General features: G+C 39.3%; 1 protein-coding gene across 3 annotated transcripts in view; it reads right to left on the minus strand.

Annotated features, from left to right (window-relative positions):
* Positions 1 to 819: 819 nt before the first annotated feature.
* Positions 820 to 26,756, minus strand: part of SWAP70 (switching B cell complex subunit SWAP70) — a 40,772-nt gene continuing 14,835 nt past the window's right edge. For all 3 annotated transcript variants that reach the window (XM_026070495.1, XM_026070515.1, XM_026070505.1), the window contains 9 exons: positions 17,911 to 18,138; positions 14,148 to 14,294; positions 13,592 to 13,700; positions 12,240 to 12,421; positions 8,266 to 8,373; positions 6,678 to 6,844; positions 5,680 to 5,878; positions 4,009 to 4,105; positions 820 to 2,985 (listed from right to left, as the gene is read on the minus strand). In XM_026070495.1, the coding sequence (XP_025926280.1) occupies positions 2,876 to 2,985; positions 4,009 to 4,105; positions 5,680 to 5,878; positions 6,678 to 6,844; positions 8,266 to 8,373; positions 12,240 to 12,421; positions 13,592 to 13,700; positions 14,148 to 14,294; positions 17,911 to 18,138 (1,347 nt within the window). In that variant the 3' untranslated portion in view covers positions 820 to 2,875. The remainder of the gene's footprint in view (positions 2,986 to 4,008; positions 4,106 to 5,679; positions 5,879 to 6,677; positions 6,845 to 8,265; positions 8,374 to 12,239; positions 12,422 to 13,591; positions 13,701 to 14,147; positions 14,295 to 17,910; positions 18,139 to 26,756) is intronic.

Below are 26,756 nucleotides of genomic sequence, written 5' to 3' on the forward strand. Positions count from 1 at the left end.
AAGGTAAAACTGAATCTGGCAGACAAAGATGACAGAAGTCTCCAGCGCATCTTACAGATGTTGCAAGAACAGCAGCGGTAGCTTTCTGTTGCCCTCTTCAGGGCTCCACAGGCACAGGTAAGCCTGGTGGTTAGAGGGTTTGCAGGGAGCCTCAGGGACGGAACGGGCGTGCAGTCCTGCAAACAGCGACTGGGATGGCACAGCATTTCACCGAGGATGCCTGCAGCAGGATCAGCTTCGTCTGTCTTTTAGAATAAGAGCGCTGTAACCTTTGGGCTCACCGGAAGTGAGCTCTCCCTGGGGGCTGGCTTTTTCCATGCTGCAGTTTCATGAGATGTGGCGACTCTGACTCACACAGCGCTACTCTTGGTGAATGCTACGATTAGCATAGCTTTAGTGGACGACTTCTAAAGTGGGATTTTTGCTCAAAAGGCATTTGTTCATGTTTTGATTTTTTTCCTCCCCTTTTCACTCTGCAACATGTCACTGCCTGTCAGAGCAGGCAGCGACAACAGTGCTAGCAGATTTGTCTCGTTTCTTTTTCTGATAAATGGTGACTAAGAAAGACTTATGTGGATGACATTTTTATTTAGAGCTGTTTTGCCCACAGAAGCACGTCTGTATTAAGGTGTACTGCATATGGACATGTAAGAAAAGTGTTGCTGTTAAGACAAACTTGATTATCTGTATCACCAGTATCTGTTATGGCTTTAATTCTAACACCATTTCTTTCTTCAAAATATTAGTATTTCCACACAACAGTTACTGGCATTTGCTTATATTCTGAAAGAACCACCAGAACATACAGAGAACCAATAATTAATTTGTAAATGACTTTGCATTACTTTATTAAATAGCCAATTCTAAAGAACAGTAAAAAATAGGAAAACATGCATCATTTGGTGTTCTTAAAAAAACAATTGTCCAAAATAAAGGCTGTTAGAAAAAAAAATTAAACAAGTTTAGCCCAATACACCTTCCACTTTCCATGTAAAAAGGTGTTGGGGTAGTTATAAATACTGTTCCATCTCCTTTAGCAAAGTTTAACAATGTATACATTAGTATTTCTATTACAGTTTTTTCACATTTCTTCTGTAAACAAAATCAATTTTTAAAAGGCCTTGTTAGCAAGCTATTGTTTTCCTGTACAGTAAATATAAATAGGAAGATGCTGCATTTTCCTGCCATTCTAATGAGCAGAGCACACTGTTTACTAAAACATTAAAGATTTTAATTAGTATAAAAATATAACCGCAGAGAGTAAATGTTTGAGAAGATCCAGTATTTGAGTGAGTCTTAGTTAACAGGCAAATAAAATGCTATCGACTTTCAAATCTTAAGATCAGTTTTGTACAACTTATGCTCTTCTGGGATTTGAGTATCACAGCACTGTACTGGTTATCATCTGTCTAAAACATTCACTTCCTACTTACTAAAAATAATTTAACACTTAGCTGAACTAAAAAGTAGGTGCTGAAAGATGGGTGTACGTGTTTGGTGTACATACAGCGGTCAAAGCTCACTAACGAGCCGCACCACTGGGCACCTGCTCTTCACAAGGGGTCTCATTTCTCAAAATGTCTGTGCAGTTTAGCATGAATATTATTTCACTTAGCAACAGATTGACTTCTTCTCTAGTGTAGAACTTCTACAAAGCGAAATCACACACTTGTTCCCGTTCCCTAAAGAAACAGAAGTAACTGGCTTTTTCCTAGAGAGAATTTTGAAGCAAAGCAGTAAGCAGGCTTTTTGGAATGCTTTTAGTTACTAGAAATGCTGAAATTACTTCACTGACACCAAGTAATCTTTTTTTTTTTTTAAGCAATACTGCTACACATTCGTCATTTTTATCTCAAATAAAAATGTGAAATTTAGTTTTCTTCTTGTATTACTACCTTGTTTGGAATCTGTACTCCAATGAAGAATAAGACAAGACAAAGTGCTGCATCTAAACACAGGTATGTTATAATCAGATTTCTTGTAAAAACATAGACCTGATACAGATGATATTTGGCCTATATGTGCTATCATCTTCCATTCATCCTCTCCAGAAATCTGTAAGTAAGTCAAAACTGTGCATCTTTTAAACTATGAATGGGAAAGCAATGGCTTTCAAGGTGCTCTCGGATTTTTTTAAGCACATCCCAAGTATGGAGCACTGCAAGAACAATCTTGCATCACTGCTTTTTCCAAATGCTTTAGGGCAGCATTTTGCACATGCTTATTTCCAATTCTTTTGTCTGGATTCCTGCGAACAGATTAAAACAGGATATGAAAACAGACAAGCTGGTAAACAGCAGCCACTGGCACCTACTGATGCCAGCCTGCCCCTCACTAAGGAAGAACGTATTTGAGCACTAATCCCACCATGTGAAGAACTGACAGACAGAGAAAAAACAAAAGGAGACTAAATGGAAGGAAAGGTAATGCTCTATCTCAGAGTTGCACAGAAACTTCAGAATTAATTTATCCTGGGTTTAAATTATACTAACTAACTGAACCAATATGACAACTGCTTCCCTCATTTTTTGAAAGTGACACTGCCTGATCAATTAGATGCTGTCAGACTGTTACAAGCTAATATAGGAACAACTGTCACAAGCTACATATAAATAAAAATTTTCAGTTGAAAAGTTTTCTATAAGAGAACAGGATTTCTAGAAATGTGAGGGAAAACAGCAAGTATTGTCAGACACCACATATTATAATTACTGAGCTATGAATAGATACTCCTATGTGGTAAATAGTATTTCCTTTATAGAAGGGCCCAATCTGCTGAGCAAACTAAGATCTGCATAAGCAATAAGCTGTTCTGTGCGAAGCAGAATGAACAAAGGTGGGTTTCGATTTGCAAATGGTATTTCAACAACCAGCGTTACTCTGAAGTGGCCTTTTTCCCCTTCCAGCTCTTTTGTCTTTGTTCAAGTTCAGCTTCAGTGAAGGCCGCTGGACCCCAGTTTGTAATTAAGTGAGGATTCTTGGAGCCTGGAAGACAAAGTAAAATACTTGAAACAGACATTTCCAACTGTAACATTGCTCACATACCCTCGGTGGAACAGGCTGAGTGTCACTACAGGATTATTTGGTAGCTGCTGTGTCTTTTGTGATTGGGAACTCTCTCAAGAGAGTGGCCTGAGGACCCTCTTAACCGAGGAGGGAGCAATGTCCACGACAAAGTCAGTGAAGATATTTCATTGAGAAGTTCTGAACTGCTACAGTCTTTTGTGTCTGTATCTCCCACCTTTTCTCCAAAACAGCTGTGACTTAGTAACCTCCCTTCTTCTTGCCTTTACAGATGTCCCTGAAGGAAATCTCCATCACTGCATTACAAAGCCACTTTCCTCTGGGCTGGCATACTATGCAGGTAGAGAAATTAAGCTTTTCTTAAAAATCAAATCAATTTTTAGGTGTCTTCACTTCTTGTTTTTGGCATTCAGTATTTAAGCTAACTACATTAAACACCCAAACATGCTATGTTCAGGTTGCATCTTGATTTGAGGTTAAAAAAGTTTTAGCAGGGCCAATGAAGGTAAAGACTTGAGAGTTTCCAATTTTTAGTTTTGTTCAGATTTCAACAAACCTCAAGTACCAGGCTTTAATAGTCATCCTCCCCTTGAACAAGTAAGAGCCTGTATTTGCTCCCATGATCATCACTAATCTATTTCAAGCAGGACCAAATCCTCAAGGGCACTAATCTTATCAACAAAGATCCTTTGGTGCTGGTATTGCACACACCTGATCTTGAGAGTGTTATTGCACAGTTGGTTAGAACAGATATTTGTGCCTGTCTCGCTCCACTTAGGTTCTGAATGCAGTGTTTGGAAAACTGACAATTCTACCACTTTGAAAAAGATCCTATTACAATCAGCAGTTTTGACAAATGTAATGTTTGTAGGCTGTTGTGAAACCACTAAGTTACAGGAAGAGGCAGACTTAGTGATTTAGGTGATCTAACATATAGGAGACAGAATGAGTACAATGTTAATTTGTGATTTTTTGATAACGTACCTGGCTCTATTAGTCGAATTAGTCCCTCGTGATGAGCTACTTTATCTTTCCAACTTTTGGTGTTATTAGCTGCTGTTTCCAACTTCTTTTTAACCTCCTGAAATAAGATACAGACCATGTGAAAACAAGAACAACTTTACTCCATTTATACAGAAAGAGAGAAGTCCTTTTAAATCTAAAAACTGAACCACTGTGTGCTAGCCAGCACGATGTGCTGAGTGTAGACAGGACCACTCCATTTCAGATCACCATCTTAACTAGTTTAGTCAATCAATAGCCATATGAAAGTAAGCCCTCAAACCACAATCCAAAAATAACCAGGTTGTAAAAGATTTTGCAGTGACATGGGTAGGACTCCATGAAGACTGAAAGCATAAACTGTAGTTTCAAAATAGGAAGATGCATTTTCCATTCTGAGCCAAGATCATTTAGCAGTCCCCTCTCTCCAGCAGAAATGATTAGATGTTAGACATGGAAAGGACCACTACTGCCACCCTCGAGCAAGGAGGAGCTACTCTTCAGTCTAAGTTGCTCTTTTGCTCAATTTCAAATGCTCCACCCTGAATGGAAGGCCAGAACGTTTCATTTTGTCTAAAATAATGACTTAACTACCCCAGTGACCTACTCCACCATCTGTTTTTTGTTTTAAGGCCACTGTATTCAGCCAGTCATGTGGAGTAGTAAATCATGTTTTAGACACAAAAAGTCACAGATGTCATCTGGAAACATGCAAGTATTATCCAAAAGTAACTCCCATGATGGCATATGCTGTACCACCAACACGGTAAGTTGTAACTACTCCATCTGTGTCTCAGCTGGCCCTTTCTTGCAGTCCCTGCAATATTTGTATTCCATGCTACTCAAGACAGCTCACTGAAGCATCAAGCTTATCCTTCGCATAGCTAAGCCCAAGGGCACAGATAGCATAAATACACTCCCAAGTTAAACAGAACTCTAGTCGTGTTTTGTTTTCTTATCCAAATAGATGCAGGATCAACACATCTAGCCCCAGAAAAAATGCAGCGATTCAGTTCAGTCTCCCTACTCACTGCGTTCTGACTCCTATTTCCTCCATAAATGCAGCTAACTGACTGACCTTCACCAAAAATGCTTCTCAGCAGAGCAGGGCACAGGCCTGGTGTTTGGGACATGCGGCCCTGTCACAATGTTGAAAATCTGGGCTAATTTCTACCTATCCTTGACAGCAGTTCAGTGTTTAAATACCTTTTTGAGGGGCAAGTGCCTACAGCAGCTCTTATATTTTTAATCTGTAGAAGACAACATTGCCCCATTGTATCAAAACACTGCACAGATAATTAACTCAAGAGCATAAGGCATTAGTCATGGCAGCAATGGGACTGCATACAGATAGTTAGTCTATAGTAGAAGACAGAAGGATAAAGAGTATTTCAGGATGTGACTAAGCTGGCTTGCACATAATTGGGATAAAAGAATAGAAGGGTGGAACATCTGAAAGCTGCCCTCCACTCCAAATATATCCACTGGTCTAGGGTGAAAAAAAAACATAACACTCCTACCTGTTTTTATAAACCTTGTATCTTACCACTCCTTAAACAAGCATGGCACTGATGAATTTTAAATTCAGTTAAACTACTGAATACTGAATGATACCTGGCTAAGTATGAGAGGGTGATGAACAGAACAGCTCACCTCATATTGCCCAAGGGCCTCCTTCCTTTCCAGTTCAAGCTGTTCCAGTTGTTGCATGGCAACTTGAAGAGCCCGTTCCTTTATCAGTCTCTGGTTTTCCAGCTCTTGCTTCTCTGCTTCTGTCATCTGAATGGTCTGTTGCTGCTGCAAGTGCCATTTTTCCAGTTCTGCTCTCTTTGCAGACTCTTCTTCCAGTAATCTGCAATGAAGATTGCAATGTTAACTGCATTTTAAAGTAAGCTGTATCCATTACGTAGCATACACATAGGGAAGCCTAGCTAATTATTTTCTTAATTTTTTTTTTAAACCTTGGAAAGCCGGTAAAAATACTGCTTATTGGCTTATTTTCAATATAAAACTAAAATCATGCCAGTAGTTTGACTGCTACAAAGCACTGTTCAGAGACTTTAGTCAATAATGCAAATGCACAATACTGAAAACCACAGAAGAAACAAACATGCAAGAGTTATCTTAGTTGTCTTAGCAGGACTGAATGTATGAAGCAAAATATCCACTCTAAACAGAACTCAAAAGAGAAAGAGGAGACTTAACTCTTTATCAACTTGAATTTAAACCTGTGATAAAATACAAGCTGACACAGAAAGTCATATTTTAGAGTTACTGCTTTATAAAATACACAACTGAAAAGTCTGCCCATGGTGGTCTCTATTTTTCAAATGTACACAGGTACAACACCCAATGAAAAATAAAAATGAGTCTGCTTTTCTGAAATTGCTGGGCAGCACTACCACTGGTAAGAACTCTCGCTATGAGGGCTAAGAAATCAAACATATATAAAAACCATAAATACCACCCTTAGACTTCATAGCTTAAGGAACAAATCTGTTCTGCCTTTAAGATACTCTCTCCCTTTCCAGCAATGTGTCCAGGATGCAAAAAAAAAAATCTCCTCTTAATAATATGGCAGTTATTCGTTATTACTTGGCAGAGAAGAGGGGAAATCAGTAGAAATAAGTCTCTGCTAGGTAAAACCCTACCTGGCTTGAAGTTTCCTAACAGTCTCTTCATCTTGACGAGCCTGTTTCTCATCCTCCAAAGCTTCCTGTAGCTGCTTATACATTTCTTCCAGTTCACGTACTCTCTGTAAATACTGTTCCAGTTCAGACGACTTCTGAGCAACCTGCTCTTCCATTTTTTGTCTTACCTAGCAGCATAAATTGAGGACACAGATGAGCTACCATTTAACTGAGGTTTCCAGTTTTTAAAGGAAGTACCAGGTTTCCCTCAGATGAGATTTTTCCAAAGACAGACCTTTTCCTGCTGCCTGCAGAGTAAGACTGGCAAAATGTGTGATTAACAGCATAAAAAAATGCAGGTCACTTGAACTGGCCTACTTCAGGCAGCACAGAATTCTTACAGTTGTTTAAACTTAACTTCTATCACTATGGTCATGTCACTTTGGAAAAAAAAAAAGAAAAAAAAAAGCTGGTAAAGTGTCCAGAGGCAAAGGTCAGGCTGGTTTAGTTACGCTGTTTCGACGACTTTCCTTCGGCAAGCCCTCCCTCCATAGTGTATTTCACAGTTACATTTAGATGATGGCACTGCAACTTGCAATGGATAAAGGGGTTGGAAATCTGCTATGGAGGTAAGTGATAAACTGGAGGCAAGTGACAGAGGAAGGGAGGCTCTCCCTCACCTCCTCACCATTTAAGGTCACCCAGTCTCTGCTCCTCATGTCGCACCCTTTAACTGATCAGAGCAGGACACAAGGAATGCTCACAGGGTGCCAGAGTCATCCTTTTTATGCCTGAAAAAGCCCTTCAAGATTGAAAATTCTTTCTTTTGGAAATCTGGGTGTGGATTACAACAACAGCATTTTAAAGCTACCATGCTTATTTAATTAATTAATTTATTTATTTATTTATACACACACACACACACACACCCCTTATATACCATGCCATATATATATATATATATTTTTAAACATTTATATATATATATATATATATTAATGTTTAAGTATGGTAGCTTTAAAATGCTGTTATTTGTGTGCGTGTGCCTGTGTGTGTGTATGTATGTGTATAAATATATATATATACACACATACACACATCTACATATATATGTATATACAAAAAATACATGTGTGCGTGTATATATATAAAAAGTTTGAAATAGATATATAAACCACACAACATAAAAATCCAACAGTTTTAAAAATACAATTAATTCCAAAAGTTCCTAAAGTGGGTTTTAATGATGCCTATATTCATTTTGCATATTCACATAATATGCACTGGCCTTAGGTTCTCCATCTTTAAAAAGTGGAAGGATATCTTCAGTCTGCGTTTATCTTGTAAAATGGATCATTTTATTCCCAATTTTCTAATAACATTTAAGCCTTGAATGCTATCCAGATTGTATGCAGGCTGTTCCAGTGTTTGTATTCACTAGGATAAATATTTTATTTCTGTATTTCTAATAAAGGCAACCCATGTTGCATTCTGATACCTCCTGCAAAACCTATCTGAATCCTTTCAGTGACTGCCTATGAGTGAAGTCATTGCTGAAAGCATTGCTCACTAAGTGTAATCATGGCAAAAAGTCACTTGTGCTACTCACCATTTTTTCTCTCTCCAGCTCTAGGCTGAATCGATCTTGTAATTCCACTTGAGTCTGAAGTCTTTTCTTCTCCTCCTCAGCAGCACGTGCAGCTGCTGCTTCCAGTTGCTGTGGAGGGAAGGGGAAAAAAAGGAAGGAAGGAAAAAACAATTTGTCAAAACTAAAACGTTTTGGGAACATGGAATTTCATTTAACAATTTTTTAAGCAAGAAATCTTCAGATTTGTTTTCAAAAAACAAAGTCCAAATCTATTCTCAATCTCTAAATATTATTTTAAATATAATTTTTAATCTTATCATTGCAAGCTAATTTTAAATTTGCAAATTAAAAACCAATTACCAGACCTCCTCCAAGTTCCCTGTGAGTTCTGCTTTGCATAGTCGACAGAAGTCACTGTCTTTCCTTCTCTAATTCATATGGGGTAGGATACAGTTATGGAAAACTGCATCCCGTTCATTTGCATGCAGGACTAGAAAGTAATTCCAGCAACAGTGAAGCCATGCCAGAACGCATAAAGCTCACACAGAAGAGAGAAACATTAAATTACCATGGGAAAGCAGAAGTGCCACAAAGTTTGACTATAATAAGTGATTATGCTACTGTGAATCACAACCCTTTAACATCCCCAAAATTGCCATGTAAGGTAAATAAAATTATAGCCAATAATCACCACTTGAAATTAGGGGGAAAAAAAGAGTAGCCTAATCAGAGTTTAGGACAGGGAAACCAAGATGCTGGTACCTTCATGACTTCTCACAAGTTACTTAACTGGTTTTTTTTTTGGCATCTTCATTTCACAAATAAAGGTGGTAACACTTTCTCCTTTCATCAGGAGTTTGATAGCGTGTATTGTTAGAACACTCTGAAGGCTAGAAATGCAGTACTAGCATCAGCCAAAACTTTAACGATAGCGCAAACGAAAATAACCCTTTCGCAGAATTTTCCTAAGAAATTGACCTAAAGCTTAGGAGGAAGCAGAAAACAAAAAGCAAGCACCTTTTTGTAATATGCGGGGCTACGTCCACAGACGTTCAGGAAGAGAGGGACACCCACCTTTCTAAGTACTTTGGAAAGGTCCCCACATTTAACTCTTCTTCTTCACACAACACAGGTGAAGTAATTAGAGGTCTAAGGATCAAAAGTGCCCAGCCAACACTAATTCCTGTAAGTGCTTGCAATATCACTGTAGCCTGAGATGGACAAACTCAGAGAAGGGAAGAAGAAGAGTTTCTGTTTTAAGTTGTAGAAGATAGTACTTACTTACAGAATTGCTGTCCTTGAAAAGACTAAAACGATGCTACCAGTTTTTTTAAAGCTCCTCCTCTGCCTCCTCCTAAGCATATAATTGTGGTAAAATCCAAGATGGCTATTTACATGAAGTTTTCTTTTGATTTCCTGACCCACTTCTAAATTAAACAAACATTGCCAATCCTGATCTGAGACGGAGAATGTGCCCTCACAAAGTCACTGGCAGGCTCTTGCCAGAGAGCTTGACAAGAAAATACACTGCAAATACAAAAAAATACACTCTTCAAAGAGTGAAAATATACTCTTTATCATCAGCTGCCTGATTAATTCATGCCAGAGGACATCAGTTCCTGGCAGATAAGGTTATGGGTATCAGGATAACTATATAGTTTAGGGAAAAGCCCCAAAATGGGGGGGGGGGGTGGGTGGGAAGAGGTGTCAACAGGACCCACCATTACAGCAGGAGTTAGCAGAGGGTCTGAAGAAGCCCATGTAAAATCCCAAACTGCAACAGAATGGGTGCACATGTCTTCTGCATGGCCTCTTCATAACAAAATTTACCTTTTAAGTTTGTTCAAAGCGTGCATCTCCAAAATTCTATTAAAAATATGAAAGATATTAAAAAGCCCTATTTTAGACAAACGTTCTCATACATCTGATATTTTCTACCATCGGAGCTATCAAAGCACAAGCCAGTCTCGGGGTGCACTTTGGCAGCTGCCATGGGCTGGCTCACAGCCATTTGGAGCAAATCAAACTCTAACACTCTGACACAATTCAGTTTCCCAAACCATTCTCATAGCCTTTTCCTTGAAGCACATTTTTTCTAGCTAATCAATCAAACATAAAATTCCTCCAATACAGTAGCTGCCCAGTACTTCTACTTAGTGGAAGTGCAGTAATTCATGGCCAAGACTAATTTATTTTTCTCAAGAAATCACTTTAATCCAGTTTAAAAGATGCTTCTTACCTCAATTCTCTTTAGTTTACCAGTTGTGACTTTCACAAGCCTCACTGGAGCCTGTCAACACCCTACTGCTCCTTTGGGGTTGCGCTCATCTTATTTTCCCCTCTTTCTCTCCACAAAGTAAACTCAACACAGCAATCCAGCCCTAGGATTTCTGTTAAGAGGTATATTACATACCAGTAACTAGTAAGTAACACAGGCTGCCTTTAAAGCATCTTTTGCATTCTGAATCTTAAACATATGGTAGAATATAGGGGCTAAAATGAAATTGAAAGATGGTTTTCCACTGCCAGACTTCATTTAAACAGAATAATACCCATGTCAAACACTGTCAACACAAGGTTAATTAAAAAAAAGAAAACAAATTGTTCCTTGCCACAAATTGTGACTTAATGACAAGATTTTTGAAAAGATATGTTTTTCATTTGCTTTCTGGTGTCCACATCAACCTGCTCTCACAGTATTTATAGCTTTTTTCTCAAGATCACGGAAGTTTTTCTAATTGAGGGCTAAAATTAATATTTTTTCATTTATGAAAAGCACAAGAAATGAGTAAGATTTGTTCTAAATGGTAATGAAAAGGAAATCATTAATTTAGGAAGGTATTGGGCAGAACACTTTAGACTAAGCATAGAGTGAAGATCTGAGCTGCTGGCAGCCGGGAGTCTGTTCAGCGACTGAGATGTTAGGCAGCAGCAGTGAGAAGAGTTTGATGGCATTGTAAGCTATTTTCAAGGGATACACCTCATTAAAAGGCATCACAGCAATAAAAGCATAGTAACTCTTCTTGTAAGCTTTTTCAAAAGAAAATAAAAAATTGGAAAGTATAGCTGAACGCTAATCAGGTCTCTGTGGAGAGCTACTTCAGAGATACCAGCTGTTCCAGCGTACAAAGCCCACCAGCATCTTCACTCTACTGTTAGTGTGCAGCTACAACAAACACACCTTCGTGCTATTTGCAGATATTCTGCCAGTCTTTAGACTTAGACTAAAAAGCTGTCTATAAGGTAGTGAATTTATTTATAATGCATTTGCTAATACTCATAAATTTCCAGGGCAAATATCAGGCTTTGAGAATTCAATACAACATTTATAGCATTTAAACAACTTAGAGCTGAGAAACGTACCAACCATTTCTATAAGCCTCCCCCTAATTATGCCAGTAAAATTATACATTTACACACATACACACACAAAATGATTTTGCATCTTTGGAATCTCTGTAAATTAAACTTCTATCTCTGGAAGTATTAACTATGCACCAAGAGAAGTGTTTCTCCCCCACCTCAGTTCACACACCGTAACAGGAAGACTGCCTAAGAAAATCTTAATAAAAAGTGCTATATTTGTTAGATGTGTCCAACAGGAAAAACACAAAACCCTCAATTAACTGAGCATACTAGATTCTCCAGTCCCTGAACACCATCCACACAGCTGGGATTTTCTTTGCTTAGAGGCTGCACTAGCTTTACAATACCTTCCTATGTACAGGGGCTAGGCTGGGTCACTTCTGTAATCCGGGGCCTGCTGAAGAGTCCTTAGAAATGGCTGCAGCCAACACTTAAGGTTTCACTGCGTCTGAACAAGCAGGCGTGCTTACTTAAGGCCTCCTACAGATACACGCTCACCTCCCCTGGAGCAGTTTGCTCAATGTGTCTGAACACCTATTAGGCAAATAGATGCCTAATATACCTCCAGAAGTTCATGTCAATAACAGAGACTGAGCTTGAAGGTCAGCACCTCCTGCTCGCACTCCCACCTTTCTCACAGTCTCCAGCTCCTTCTGCTTGTTCTCGTTGGCCGTTTGCAATTCTTTCATCTGCCGCTCCAATTCTTCTTGCTCAGCTAACAGTTTCTGGCGCAATTCTTTCCGTTTCTGGCGTGCTTCTTTGTGGGGTGGAGGGTTCCCCCCTCTAAGCAGGTTTACAGTGGTCTGTATGGCTGGAAAGGAATGTGCAAGACACAAAGGAAGAAGAAAAGTAAGAGAAAACCAGAGAAGGGAAATGCAAAACTTTCTGGGCAGCCCTGGTGAATGGCTGTGGGGTTGGGGTTTTTTTAATGCATTTACTTTAAAATCAAAAATAACTGTGTTTGTTAGTTTTCCTAGCTGTCAACACAAATCAAAAGTGAAAGACACTTGGCATTCAGCATTGTCTGTATCCCACAAGGAGACTGTCAGGCAATTCCAGTGCATTACGTCAATTCTAACATTGATTTCTTTCTAACAGGCAGTGGACATACTAAGACATTTTGAATGCAAATCATTTGCACCCCTAGCCAAGAAAAACAGCTCCAAGATTTCCCACTACCTACATTCCGTAATTCTAATTGAGAAGTAAAAAATGTTATCTAACATATAAGTTCACTTACTTTCCTAGAACCAACCTTTAACCTTTTTTATTCTTATTGTCATAAAATGGAAAAACTTTCTCCCAGTAAGAAAGTAGTTCTCATTTATTTATATTCAGTAAGGAAGTATTCAGGCAGCAAAGTAGAGAAGTGGTAAATGATTTTGATATTCATCTGGCACAACTGTGAAACAAGATCTTATTTTGGAAGCCAGTAATCATTATTCATACATCAGACTTTGCTGTAATTAAACACATGCTTCAGGTAAAGAGGGAAGTGTGAATGAAAGCACGCAGCTCTAAATATTTAAATACCGTACATGTTTCAATGGTATCGCCCACTCTGTCTTAGCAAGGGCTTCTACCTCTGCAAAAGATGCATATACCTATCACTCAGGATGTATCTGGGCAAGGTATCACAGAAGAAATAACTTCACTATGGTAACAGAAAAGGAAGCCCCAATTCCCAGCCTTATCCTGAGCTCAGAGGTACAGCCATATAGAAAAAGCAAACAATATCCATTTTCTTTTTGGTTTTGGCTGCCTACACTGAGGTACCTGATAAAAGTTAATTCCCATCACATGGAGCCTTAGTTCTTTCTGAGCATCAGCCTCCTTAAAGATCTCTTTCCACGTGTCCAAAATGGAGACACCCAAAAATCACAAGACCAAGAATTTCATACTTGAGTAAAGCACATCCCTAAGACTTCAGCTTAGCAAAGCACTTAACTTTCACATAACTTTAGGATTTCTGAATCTTTACCTTGAATCCACTCCTGCTTCTTCTTTTTATCAGAGGCACTGATCTCAAAACTTTTATCAAGACATTTTATGAGAAATAGGCATTTCTTTCCATCTTTATCAGGCAAGGCCTAGAATGGATAACAAAGGATTATGCTTCCAAACATTAAATTCTATGTTATATTGTTAAGACCCCTCTATTCAGTGTTCTGTTACATATCTACAAATACCAGCTTTAAAATAGTTTATAAAAAAGTGTTTATGGCCTGTTTTTATATAAAGTAAAAAATCTCCTGTTATGCATAATATCTTCGACATGAAATCATCAGATGATTTTCTCATTTTGAATGCAAGCACCCACTTCAGTACCAAGAGACACTCTTAATAATGGCTCTTTATTCAACAGCAATCCCAGGACAGAAAACCAACCGAGCTACTTATACAAAAGGAAAAAGAAAATAATCACTTCAGTGTTAATGATGGATATCAGGAGTCCATCACATACACACAAAAAGAATAAATTCTTATTTTTGGAGAAATTTTTTATATATATATATATATATATATTTTTTTTTTACCTCTACACAACAGTTGCCATCCAGCATGATGTCTCCCTTCTTGTCTTTTAAATCTTCACTTACATAGTAGGAAATAATATTGGGTTTTAGCACAAACCATCGTTCTGTCCAATTTTTCCTTTTGTGACCTTTCTTCAACATATAGCCCTGCAAAAAGCAAGGGATTAATTGAAATGCCTGGCCTCTGTTGACCACCTGGACTTTTAGTTATGTGGCTCAATGGCCCATTGTACTCAGAGAAGTTTGATCACAGTTCTAAAATATTTCACCTAGACACTTCCATTCCCAGTACCAGAACACTGCTATTTGTTGTTTAGCCCACAAGAAGCCATGTACTATTCTTGTGTCCTATTTTTAAGTAACGGGGTCATCTGAAGACATCTAACTGAACAATTACTATGTGCTCTTTGGATCCTCTTTGATGACCTTTACTATTTAATTTTCTTCAGTCAATCAGAGACACTTGCCAGCACTAAGACTCATCTGTAGTGCTGTAATGATAGGCTTTATTAAAACAGTCCCAGGTGGATGCACATCCTAGTGATAAAAGTGGGCCTGCATCTAGGCACCATAAATCCAGCCCCTTATGCGCCCAAGCCCCGGGCCAAAGCAAAAGCACCTCTGGCAGGGGAGTGGCTCTGCCTGGCCAACACACTCACTGCGCTGCACCCTGTTAAGTGATCCCACACACCAGTAACAGCAGCTACTTCAATTAGCACATTAGCAAAACGGATAATGGAACCATACTCCCGGAGTACCTATGGGATGGGATATGGGAACACTGGTAAAGTCTGGATTTTGCCTTAGGAGTTGTACCACTAATTTAAATAATACCACAGTATTTTATTTTTCCTGACAGATGATTCACTCAGCTTTCTGTATGAGAGAGAGAGACTTGTAACCAAGTCATGAAGTTTGCCATTAACAAGAATATTTCAAAAGAAAGAAAAGCTCATACGTTGCTGCTGAACTTTATACAAACAAAAGAATAACAGGTGTGATGTTCTATAATGATAATAAATAGGCCTGATCAAATCCTCCAAGTTTGTCTCAACTGAATATTAACATTTCCAAAATATAAGCACCAATATTAAGTACAGTAACTAATAACCTTAATCGAAGAACCACCCTATTATTCTTTATTCTGTGTGGCTATGGCAATTCAAAAACAATCCCATGGCAAAGAGAGTGCACAGCGAATGATATCATAATTGGACATTGTCAGACATTGGGTTTTTTATCTGGCCTTAAGGAGGGGAACCTGGCTGAAATCTAGTCAGTTTGCAGGTATTTCAGCTACACCTGCTATTTCTGCAACCACTCATAATTTAGAAGAAATTCAAATCACAGAGGAAACTGAACACCTATATCAATTTAACTTTGAACCAGCCATATAGAACACACTGCCATGCTCTCAGTATTCCAAATTAAGAGGATTGAAACATTGGAAAGAAGACCAAGGAACATTTTTCTGTAAAGTCTTTCAGCTACAGTAATTTTGGACACAAGCAAAAGAATAGAAGTGCTGTGACATGTTTAAGTCAGAGGTGCCTTTCTCTACAAGTCTGAGGGGAAAAAAATTCAGGACAGTTGGTAAAGCTGCCTTTTTTGTAAAAAAAGTATGTATAACGCACACACACACACACATATATAAAAATATATACACATACATATATCTATGTATATACATAAATAACATGTATATGTGTGTGCACACATGCACACACACACACATATATATATATGAATGAAACAACCCCTCACAACTTGGCTGTGCTCAGCTTTTCTAGTCAGTTAAATGTGGCCAGAGCCGAGGCCGTGCCTATTCCCTTGCTGCTCCACCCACTCGCTCTGGACCAGGAACGAGCAAACAGCTTTGCCTCCTCTGCGCTCAGGTCCACGGCCTGGGTGGTCATGTAAGGGTGTGCGAAAGATTCCCACGGTTTTACTCTTTCATGTCTTGCACATTCTAAGTCAGAATCAGATGTTTTTCTCTCTCCTTCTATGTTGAGTGAATTTGCTTTCAAAGTCAAGTCAGACTAATATTTTCCCCTCAAAATTTATGCTAAATCTATATCCATTATTTTTGTGCATAAGCTTCTTATCTTCTGATAGCCCTCTGGCAATTCTTAGGGATCACTTTTCACACTATCACATGAGGGATAGATACTTCTCAGAAAACTAGAATATCACAAATTGAATTATCATTGCTATCCATCACAAGGCTTGGAGATTACAGGATAAGTGTTCAATAAAAATGGTAGTATGAGACTTTGCTACTACACGTTATATCATTAAACAAACATTGATATAATCATATACTGCAATAAATGCTCATGACGATTCTGTCATTCAACAAGCTATCAGGGTACAAGCTGGGACAGAGCTAGATAGGTGCAAGTCACACAGGGAACACCATTTTCCAACTTGGCCACTGACTGTCCAGGAGGAGTTGGGTCAAATCTTGACACAATCTATTTTTACATGTCAAGGATCTATTTTCAAAGGTACTCAGACATCCTTGAAAAAGAGACCTAGTCACCAAAAGAGGAAAGAAAGGAGACAGTCGAGTTTAAAAAATAAAATAAAATAACACACACAGAGACAATGCAGCTTAAAAACTGAAACCGTTTTACACATCCAAAGAAATCAGATTTCCTCACAAGTTTCAAGAGGAAGGACTGACCTGACACTGGTTTCTTTATTTTGATGTTGTTAATTAGCAGAATGACTTCATTTTGTCCTCAACTGATTATGTCCCCCCGTCCCAGCCCTCACCTCCAATAAGCAACCAGGAGTTAACAAAAATAGACTTTTGCATTGTTCTGTGGATATTCTGAAAGAATTTCCTGTGTCAAGACTTTCTGATGATTTCTTCAGAATGGTTTTGGAAAGTCTGCCAAGAGAGCTTTTGTTTCTCTCCTACCAAGAAACAAAGATGAAAAAAATACTCCATCAGGTAAAAGTCAAGTTTAACTAGCTCTCTAGGTAACTTCAGCTGTGACCCCTTAGAGCTTTAATATATTTATACTTCCTATGGAAAAAAAAATGCAGTTTTTAAAGCCATTCGTAAACTTATAACCAATCCACTGGAGATCTGAAACAACAGAAGATTGATAGAAGTTTGCTAAGAATATTAAGGCTAGCATTACTTTTTGTATTTGAGTACAGGAAAATAAGTCACTAGTCAAATAGCCTGCTAAGCCTAGTAAGAAGAAAGCCCTGGAGCTCCTGTTTATCTTTCTGCCCTGCTAAATTGTATCAGCTTAGAAGCAGATACTCCAACCTTTGTCCTGACCGTGTTGTCTGAATATAGAAGTTGTATCAGTACAACCTATTCATTCATTTGCTACAACCTAACTGCAACTGGAAAACAGCATTTTCAAAAAATTCAAGAGTTGTCATAAATTTAAGAACTGGCAAAAAAATGTAGCTATTCGGTCAGCTAATGAGTAATTGACACCAGGATTTAAAAAAGTTGATATTTCAAGTCAGAAACACGCTTCCTTTACTTTCTAAAAACAAGTTCTCCCAATGAGCAACTCATTCATAATACTGTGACAATTACACCAATTTTAACAGCACCACAACTTTTCTCTTATAATAATAAGGTCATATTATAAAGAACCCTTAGAAGTACTTTACCTAGTTTTCCCACTGCTACTTACCCATCAGGTAAGGAAATGTCAGTACTAAGTTTAACATTTTCTAATTATGCAATAACTTGTTCTCTTTTAAAATAACAGTTCTCCATGTTTCTTACCTGTTTGAGTACATCTAATATGAGCTCATTAAAGACTTCATTAATTGCCATTGACACTGTCTGTCGGTCCATCCCTTTACTGAACTGTCCGCTTCCGATGAGATCAATCAGCTCCCACGCAGAAAGACCTTCTCGACTGGTGTTGAGAGCAATCTTATAATGGTCAAACTGCTCTTGCTGCCAGCCTGCACCCATTGCTTCAGTGAGTTTTTTAAGCAAATATTCAATCTGTACAGAAATAGAAATTAATCATTTTCAGACATGGAAATCAAGTGTTTCAGAGTTGTAAACAACGCTTCTCTAGAGGCTATTTTGTATACCTGGCTGTTCTATAGCCAGGTTCCTGCATTCACATTTAGGCCCCTAAATGTAGAAGGTCTAACTGGCAAAGAATTTAGGCTCCTGCAGCTTTCTGCCTCATGAGGTTGAACTTTTGATGGCTGAGCCCATCTGCAGCTTCTCTGTTCATATGAAAGAAAAAAAATGACTGAACCAGAGAGCCTCTCTATTTCAGATTCCTACAGAACACATGGGATCTTTTCTGTAACAGCTTCAAAACTGTGATGACTGACATGTAAGAAAGCAGGAAGTTTTAAAAATCCTTCTTGTAAAATAAAAAGCAAACAATTAGAAACAGTAAGAAGAGTATGATGACAGCTTGGACAAGAAGTGAAATGAAAAACTACCAATGTATGTTAGACTTCACTTGACCCCTCTTCCCCATCTCTACCATGCCACTACTGGACACAATCTTGGCAAATGTATCCAGAGAGGCAAAAGAACACATTTTTCACCTCTGCTTTTACTGCTTCCAAAATAAACTCTCCTTTTCCTTTCATTTTTCACCATTCCATACACATTACCATACCACAAACTAATGTTTCTAATAGCACTAGTCAAAATAAACCCAGGACTGAAAAAGAGGGAAAGAAGGCTGGGTTTCTTCATTTGTCTGGTTTCTGTTTTTATTTGTTTTTAGCTTACCACTGTTTGTTCTTTAAACAACACAGTATTTGAAATTAAGCCCATCTGCAGCTTTAAGCACACATAAAACATTTTAAATGGATTTTTAACCAAACTAATTTGGGAGAGCCTTCCTACAAAGACCTCTATACAACGAAGTCAAAGCCACACCTCTGAGTTTTTATGACTGTAGTCACCTGATGCCAATTACAGAGTTTAACCCAGTTTTGAAGACAGACCAAGTAAATGCCACCTTCTGCTATTTTGGGTAATGGGTCACTGTGTTTCCTCACCAGCTTCACACCGAGGTGCACAAAGTCACACGCCATCTCCAGACTGTCCCCTCCGACCAACCACGGCACTGACAGCAAGTGCACCTACACACTCCTCTGGGAAGCCCAAGCAAAGGCTCCTCGGCAAGGCCCACGTGGAGCATCACTCCCAGCCGGAGGCCAGTGCAGACAAAGGGGGAAACCAGCTTCCCCAAGGGCTGACTGTTTTCTCCAGGTACCACAAAAGCCAGTAGAGAACCACTTCCTTTTATTTTGGTCCACCCAGATTTCAGGCAGTGGTTCCTCCAGCTGCCCCCTTTCCTGCATGCAGCAGGACCAAAAAAGTCCCCCCCCCAAAGTGGGACACTGGGAAGGGCAGGCTCCGAGGTGGAGCTGGGGAGGGAACATGGCCTGACCCGGCCGGGTTCCCTCCGTGCACACGGAAGTGAACACACGTCCCAAGTGCTGCATTTCTGATGGTTACACCCATAGGTTAACTTTAAGTGGACTGATTTTAGGTGATGTTTTTGGAAACACTAAGTGGTTCGGGAGTTTGAATCCCATTATCAGAAATGACAGGGTGTACAGCCTGAATGTGCCTTGTTGAAAAGCGGTAGAAGCTGAATGCTTTCAAAGACTTCATTTCTTTAATCACTATGTTGGTTCACTTCCCTTCCTTAGCAGTGCTTGAGAACAAAATGCAATTTCTCCTATGGACAAGAAAAACCCTAGCTAACAGAGCCAGAGGATGTTTCACCACAGAATAAATGAACTTTTCAGCTACATTTTATCATCACCTTTCAACTGGTCTAAGAGGCTTTTGAGCACCCAGCAGTCTCTACACAGAAGTTTGGGAGTACACAGAAATGAAGAAAAGTTTTTCCCCACACATTTCCCCACAAGGACTCCCAGGCCTCAAGCTTTTGATGCAGTATACATGCTAATTTTGTGGCTGCAGCTTCTCTCTTTTGCAACTGGTACACGCAAACCCCCTCCTTTCCCTCACATCTGTGATCAAGAAACACACAAGCGTGCAGCAGAGTACACTCATCTGGCAAAGCAGTAAATTACTGGACCTGAAATTCACTCTACAGATGGGCGACTTTTTACTCCTAATTTCAGTTTGATAACTATTCTTAGTCTTAGAGCCCCTATTCTAATAGTATGTGAGTTAAGGCTAGGGCAAAATGAGGAAGCTCCTTAAAGCCACTGTATTGTCTAGAATAAAAGTTCCCACTGTAAATGGGCAGGAAGCACATACTCCTCTGAGATGTGGCTGTCATCCTCCTTGTCAAGAGTATCTTAAGATATACTAGCCAGGCATGAAATATGTCTTTGAGGTTGGCACAGAAGCTGTAGATAGTGTTGGTTTTCACTTCAGCTTCATCAAGGCAGGCAAATTTGGGGGGGGGGGGGGTTAAGCTCTGAATGCAATTCTTATTAGCGAAGATACAATTTGAACAGAGGCCTTTGGAAAAAAGTGACATTTAGATTTTAGACAAGTGCAATGAGCTGGGGGTATAGAGTGAGATCGCTAAAGCTGAACCCAAGCAGCTGAGCTTGCAGCAGCCGAGCTTGTAGCAGCCCTGGGCTGCAGTGCCGTGCCGCAAGCTCCCGGCCCCGCTCAGCGCCGCCACCGGGGCAGCTGGAGGCGCCCAGGGCCGAATGGGGCGGGCCGTCTGCCACGCAAGTTCAGGGCTCAGCTCTGCAATACTCACTGCTGTCACTGTTTCGCTACGCTGCACACGCAAAGGCAACAGGCTATTCAAAAGAACAGGTCGCAAAACTTGGCTTTTCAGTGGTTCCATGCACAGCTTTGAATCATTCAAGTTAAAATAGCCAGATGATAACATGAAAATTTTAGCATGCCCTCCCCCAAGCTACCAACTTATAACTTTTATTAGATTTTTTTTAAATCAGTAATTAATCTCTTCTAAAATCATGAAAATATGCTTTGTTGATTTCCACTCTCAAAAATCCTTATGATAAAAGAGTAATCTATGTACCACTAAGGCTTTTGAGCACCAAATACCACAAATCCTCAACATTCGGTTAAAGGCAGGAAGCAGGTTACTTCCTACTTCCAGACAACTTTTACAGAAAGGCAAAAAAAAGATATTTCACAGCATGCATGAACAATAGCACTGACCCCTGGTTTCAAAACAAGGCTCCTAAAACCTCAATTTGATGAGCTGAGCTCTGGCATCAAAACAGGAGCAATTTTTTTCCCCTATATAAAATACCTTCTGCCCCTCAGCTCAGCCTCTCTGAACAACATGCATTCTGAACAGTGATCCTGTACTTCAGTTGCAAGGGAAGCTAAAATAACTAAGGCTTAATTAAGCAGGTGGTTTCCCTGCCAAGATGCAAAACAATAAATAATAAAAAAGAAAACTTAATGAATTTTAACTTTGAAATTTATTGTTCCAAGATTTCACAACCTATTACACTGCTTGAGGTATGCAGCTCTCAAATTCCTTTGGTTAATTATTTCAAAGTACTAGACTCACTAGCAGAAAAGAGACAAAACAAAAAAACAAAAAAACACATATTAGAACAGTTTTTTCCCACTCTTCTACTCAAACCATGTGAACAAAATGTACATCAAACTAATGGGCTGGAAGAGGAGTAATGCAAACTGTCGGCTATTACATGCATCCTGTAATGCACTAACAATAAGTCAAAACACCCGTTAGTTACTAACATCACCACAAATATCCAAAATCCCATTAGAGTACGTAAAATACCCAATTATTTCTAACTGCATTAAATCTTCTTATATGAAAAAGGACCTGTGCACATTACCATTTAATTTCTAAAATTAAAAAAATATTAAAGGCTTTACCTTTTATTCAGACAAGCACACGGCTAACCAAGGCCTACACAAAAATTTTGTCCAGCATTATCTGCTCTATAGCAACAATGAGTGTTAGGGGTGGAGGGAATATAAACGTAGAACAGTGTGAGATAAATGAAGAAATGAGCTGGATTTGGTAAATATGGAAGCAAACAAGAGATCATTCATTTTGTGCTCAAATGAGGAACCTCTGAGAGCAAACTGCATTTCCTCTCCTTCGCAGAGAGACATGTCAACTCAGCAAATAACTGACAAATTAAGTCTACTGGCTCAAACAATTTACTTTTGTGGTTAGAAAGTAGAGTGTCAAAAAGCAAAGCAACGTTTGCTGCTATTCTGACTGGATCTTATTCACTTTTTGATATAGATGTAAAGACATAAGGCTTTTGTTTTAGGAAGAACACTACATACACCAGCAGTATGCACCAACTGGTACCACCAGTATGAAAAACTGGTTCCATCCCAAATCAACAGAAACTTTTCAGCTAGAATTTGCCAAGAGAAAGCAAAAAGAATATAAAGAACAGAAGCTCTTTTAAATGAGATGTACAGCCTATTTAGTACCTTTTCAGAGAATATTTTCTTTTCCTTCACTTTAGTACCTATTGTCTTTCTTTTGCAGGTATTCTTGGCACCATTCTCCATGGAGTATGAAGTATCATACCTGTTTCACATATTCTTCTGATATACAAGTGGGTCTGTTAAAGGATGACAAATTAAAAGCCAAGGCTAAATGTCAAGGAGGCTTTCATGCTCAGGGGAGCATGGCAGACACAGCCATTCTGGTTCACACCATTCAGACAAGGTTTGCAATATTAACACAGCAGACTTGAAGCATATCCACATTATACAAAATTCCGTGGGAGCATATGTTACTCAGCGAGAGACATGAAAGCAATTATATCTCATTTCACAATCAACATCAATTCCTTTTTTCCCCACCAGACCATAACTTATTTTTAACTCAATATTTGTTCCTTCCTTTCCACCAATAAAAAAAATCCCCATCTAGAATTTATTAGACTCTTGTGAATAACTACTACTCTGGTTCAAATGATTTTATGAAAAAAACAACTGTGCTCATCATCCAGCCTAAACCATTACTTTTTTTTTTTTTAATTAAACTTGCATTAAATTGTACATAATAAAGTGCAACTCAAAGCACAATACTCATGATAATCCTAAGGACATCCTGCTGCACAAACTGAAAATTCTCTTGCTTTTTGCAGCAATCAAGGAAAAAAGCAGTAAAATGGGAAGAACTGAAGCAAGGCATAAGTGACTAAGCATCTAATCCAGATCTCTTTCTAACCATCAGCAACAACTTGTAGAGGATATAGATCAATTACAACCCCACTCAAGCCCCACTCAAGTAGCTTTCATTCTAGTTGTATCGGTTTTGATTTTATTTCTGAATATATAATGAATGATATAATTAATGAAATATTGGGAATTGTATTTAGCCAATTTCTGATATTAGAATACAGAACAGGAAAGCAAATGAGGTCACACACAAAAAAAATTTTTCCCCAAGAACTGCCTCCAGAAGAATCACCAATGGATAACTTCAGACTTTCATCTCCTCAGTCTAAAAAGAAAAAAAACACTTCATTTTCAAATGCACAGAAACCCCCCCACAAGATTTGGACCCTCTCTGTCCTATATTAGGAGAGTTAGAAATGCCACTTGTTAAAGGTTGGAGGACAAACAGAGAACCGTACAAAGAAGCCAGGCAAAAAAAAAGACAGTAAATATATTTAGCTTATTTAAAACAAGTTACTTGAACACTGTATTACAATACCCAAGGAGTGTACAGCTTGCAGCGTACAGCTCTGCAACTTTTACGATTAAGGACGGCCCAAAAACACAGCTAACCACATACCACAGCTTTCAGGCGATAATGCATTCCCGAGGCTACAGTCACATGTTCAGAAATAAGGAAGGGGAAGTGTTTGGAAACCTTTTCATAAAACAGAAAACGTCTGGTTAAACAATACCAAAGCATACAAAGGAGTCTGTAACAACTCAGACAGGAGTTGTAAGGAAAGCTCATGACAGAATAACAAGTAGAAACATTTTTCTTCTTATAAATTTCTCCACCTTTCTTCTCTCTTTTTTCCTTCTCAAGACAGAGAATCAGAAGAAAAGATACTCTGGATGCCCACATCTCAGATGATCTCGAGGAAGAGGCTGGCTTTGGGGAGGGGGGACAGACCCAATCTTGGCTCCCAGTTCAGAGTACGCTGTAGATATTGCTGCTTTTGCAGCGCTCCCCATGGCCGCAGAAGACAACTGTGTCCCTGGCTAAGGATTGTGCTAATTCTGAAAACTGTCCATCAGTTGAACAAACTGGACAAACTAATTTTAACTTGAGCAAACAAAACACAGTGTTGCTCTTCTCCAATCTATCTGTAGCTCTTCAAAATACCACCTTCACCCAGTTTTCAGAAACTTTTTGCTCTGTGCAGAGCAAGGGCTCTCACCTGAAAGGAGAGAGCTTTCAGACTTGGCACTGCTCCTCTCTGTCCTCAGGAGAGGGGACATTTGCAGGGTGAAAAGGGGACATATCCACACGTCCCTCGGGACAGGAACACCTTTGCAAAGAGACATTCATGGGCCTGTGTTTCTTTCCAACTCTCCTACTTGTTCTCAGCCACCCACTTGGAGCCAGCCGAAGCAGCGCCAGAGTCAAGGCTGTCACCAGCTGAGCATGGTGCCCTCTGTGGCCAACCCAGCCATACCAGCACTGGGCCCTTCCCCGTGCTTGGTTGTACTGACCCGAGTCCCTTGCGTCTGGGGCTGCCCTCTCTCTGCTCAGGGCAGACGAGGAAACACAGCCAGCCGCCGCCATGGGACTGCACCCAGATAAAACAAGCCTCGGCCAAACAAAGAACTGGGCAACTTCTATCCCTCGTGCCCCTGCACCACTGCTTCAAAATTCCCACTTTGTCACTGCCTTCCTTGCTTTACTCTTCCTAAAGCTTTCCTCAGCCTGCGTCTCTTGAAGCCTTTACAAGGGAGCCTACTTTTCCTTTTCTGATTAAGGAGCAGCTGCAACAGCTCCCGATTTGCTGCTGTCCCCAGCTGGCCAGGGAATCAATCATGCCTTAACACTCTGCAGGTGGGAGAAACACCTCCACCATAACTAGCTTTCTAATAGGAAGGCCTAATACAACAGCCCTAGAGCAAAGGTACATAACACTGGCAAGAAGGTAAAAAAGCAGCCTCAATCTTCAGTCAGAACAGTGCAAAGAAAATGAAATTGCACCTAAGCAGTAGAGATTTCCAGACACATAGTTATTCAAGCAAGTGCAGAGACAGCCTACACCATTAAAAAAATAATAAATAAAAAAAAAAATCAAGGAGCAGCTCCTCCTCTAAAGAGGAAGAGGACACATCCTTAGTGACATGAAGTTGTATCAACATACTGAAGACCCAAGAAGTTCTCTCCTTTCTATCAGTCAGATCTTCCCATCCACAAGATGGGATGGAAAATCTTCAAGGGATCAATCACCTTTCTCACCTGAAAGTATGAGGCAAGTTTCCTAATTACATAAAAAGAGGAGGGGAGGGGGAAAAAAAAAAAAAAGTCTACGAGGTGGAAGGGAGGGAGGAGGGGCAACGGCTGGCTCCCACACAAAGGAGTCCAAACCAGAGCCTGCAGAGGCAATTGTGTGGTGCAATATTCTCAGCCAACGATAAGAGAAACAAACAAGGAGGAAAGGAAAGCTCACTCCCTAGCTGGAAAATTATACTGATTCATGAGAGGGGTTTACATCCGTCTTACCAAAACATAAACACAGAATTGCAGCAGCTCTATCATCATTCTATCTGTACACCACTTAGCAAACAATCCCTGTTCATCACTCATTTAAACATGTGCAAATCATTTTTTTAATTAAATGACAGAAAACACTATAAAGTGGTGAAGACTAACTTTATAATCAAGCTTTATTATGAACTCAAGAGGCATAAAAAGTAAATGGAAAGAAAAATACCTTAACAGTATCATTCTGAATACTATTGAAATGAATTATTTTCAGCTAGAAACTCTCAGCGCTAGGACCACCATTATCAGTTTGTATAAAAAAATGCTTTGGAAATCTCTTCTGGAGTTTAGATTTAGTGTTTAAAAAAAACAGACAAAACAACTTAAAAGGCTGATATGAAAGGTCACACTGAGAAAAAGCAAAACCGACCAAAATTAAGACTTTGCATCTCTATTTTTGGAATTCTGGGTAAAAGGATAAATGTGGCAAATGTGGAATTTTTCAGAAACACAGAAAACCCAGGAGGCCTGGTGCAAAACAGAAAGCAATGCATTCAAAAGACAGCATTCCTCCACTGACTGATTACATTACCTGTGTGGTCTAAGGCAAGAGGTTGGAGAGTGAATACAGGCATTGTACATGATAAGAACAGAGCAGCCTTTCTTTGTCAGGCTTTATAAGCCTTCTTTAAATTGTATTGCACAACTTAAATCCTGCTGTAATCAAGAAGATACAGACACAGGTTCACTTTAAGAGATTTAAAATAATCCAAGTGGAAAGAACAATACAGGTTAGCCCTGGACCTCAAGGATGGAAAGTAAAGAATGACACCAACTCTGAAATCTGGAGAAACTCTTTCAGGCCCGAGCTGACTCTGCAGCCCATCCGACAACAAAAGACACGCTGCAATTACCCAGCAGCACCTACCTATATGGCAGCATGAATTTGGGGGTTTCTTTGGTGGAAGGAGAGCAAGCAAGCAAC

Source organism: Apteryx rowi, unplaced genomic scaffold (assembly GCF_003343035.1).
Source record: "Apteryx rowi isolate R43461 unplaced genomic scaffold, aptRow1 scaffold_107, whole genome shotgun sequence".
Lineage (NCBI taxonomy): Eukaryota > Metazoa > Chordata > Aves > Apterygiformes > Apterygidae > Apteryx > Apteryx rowi.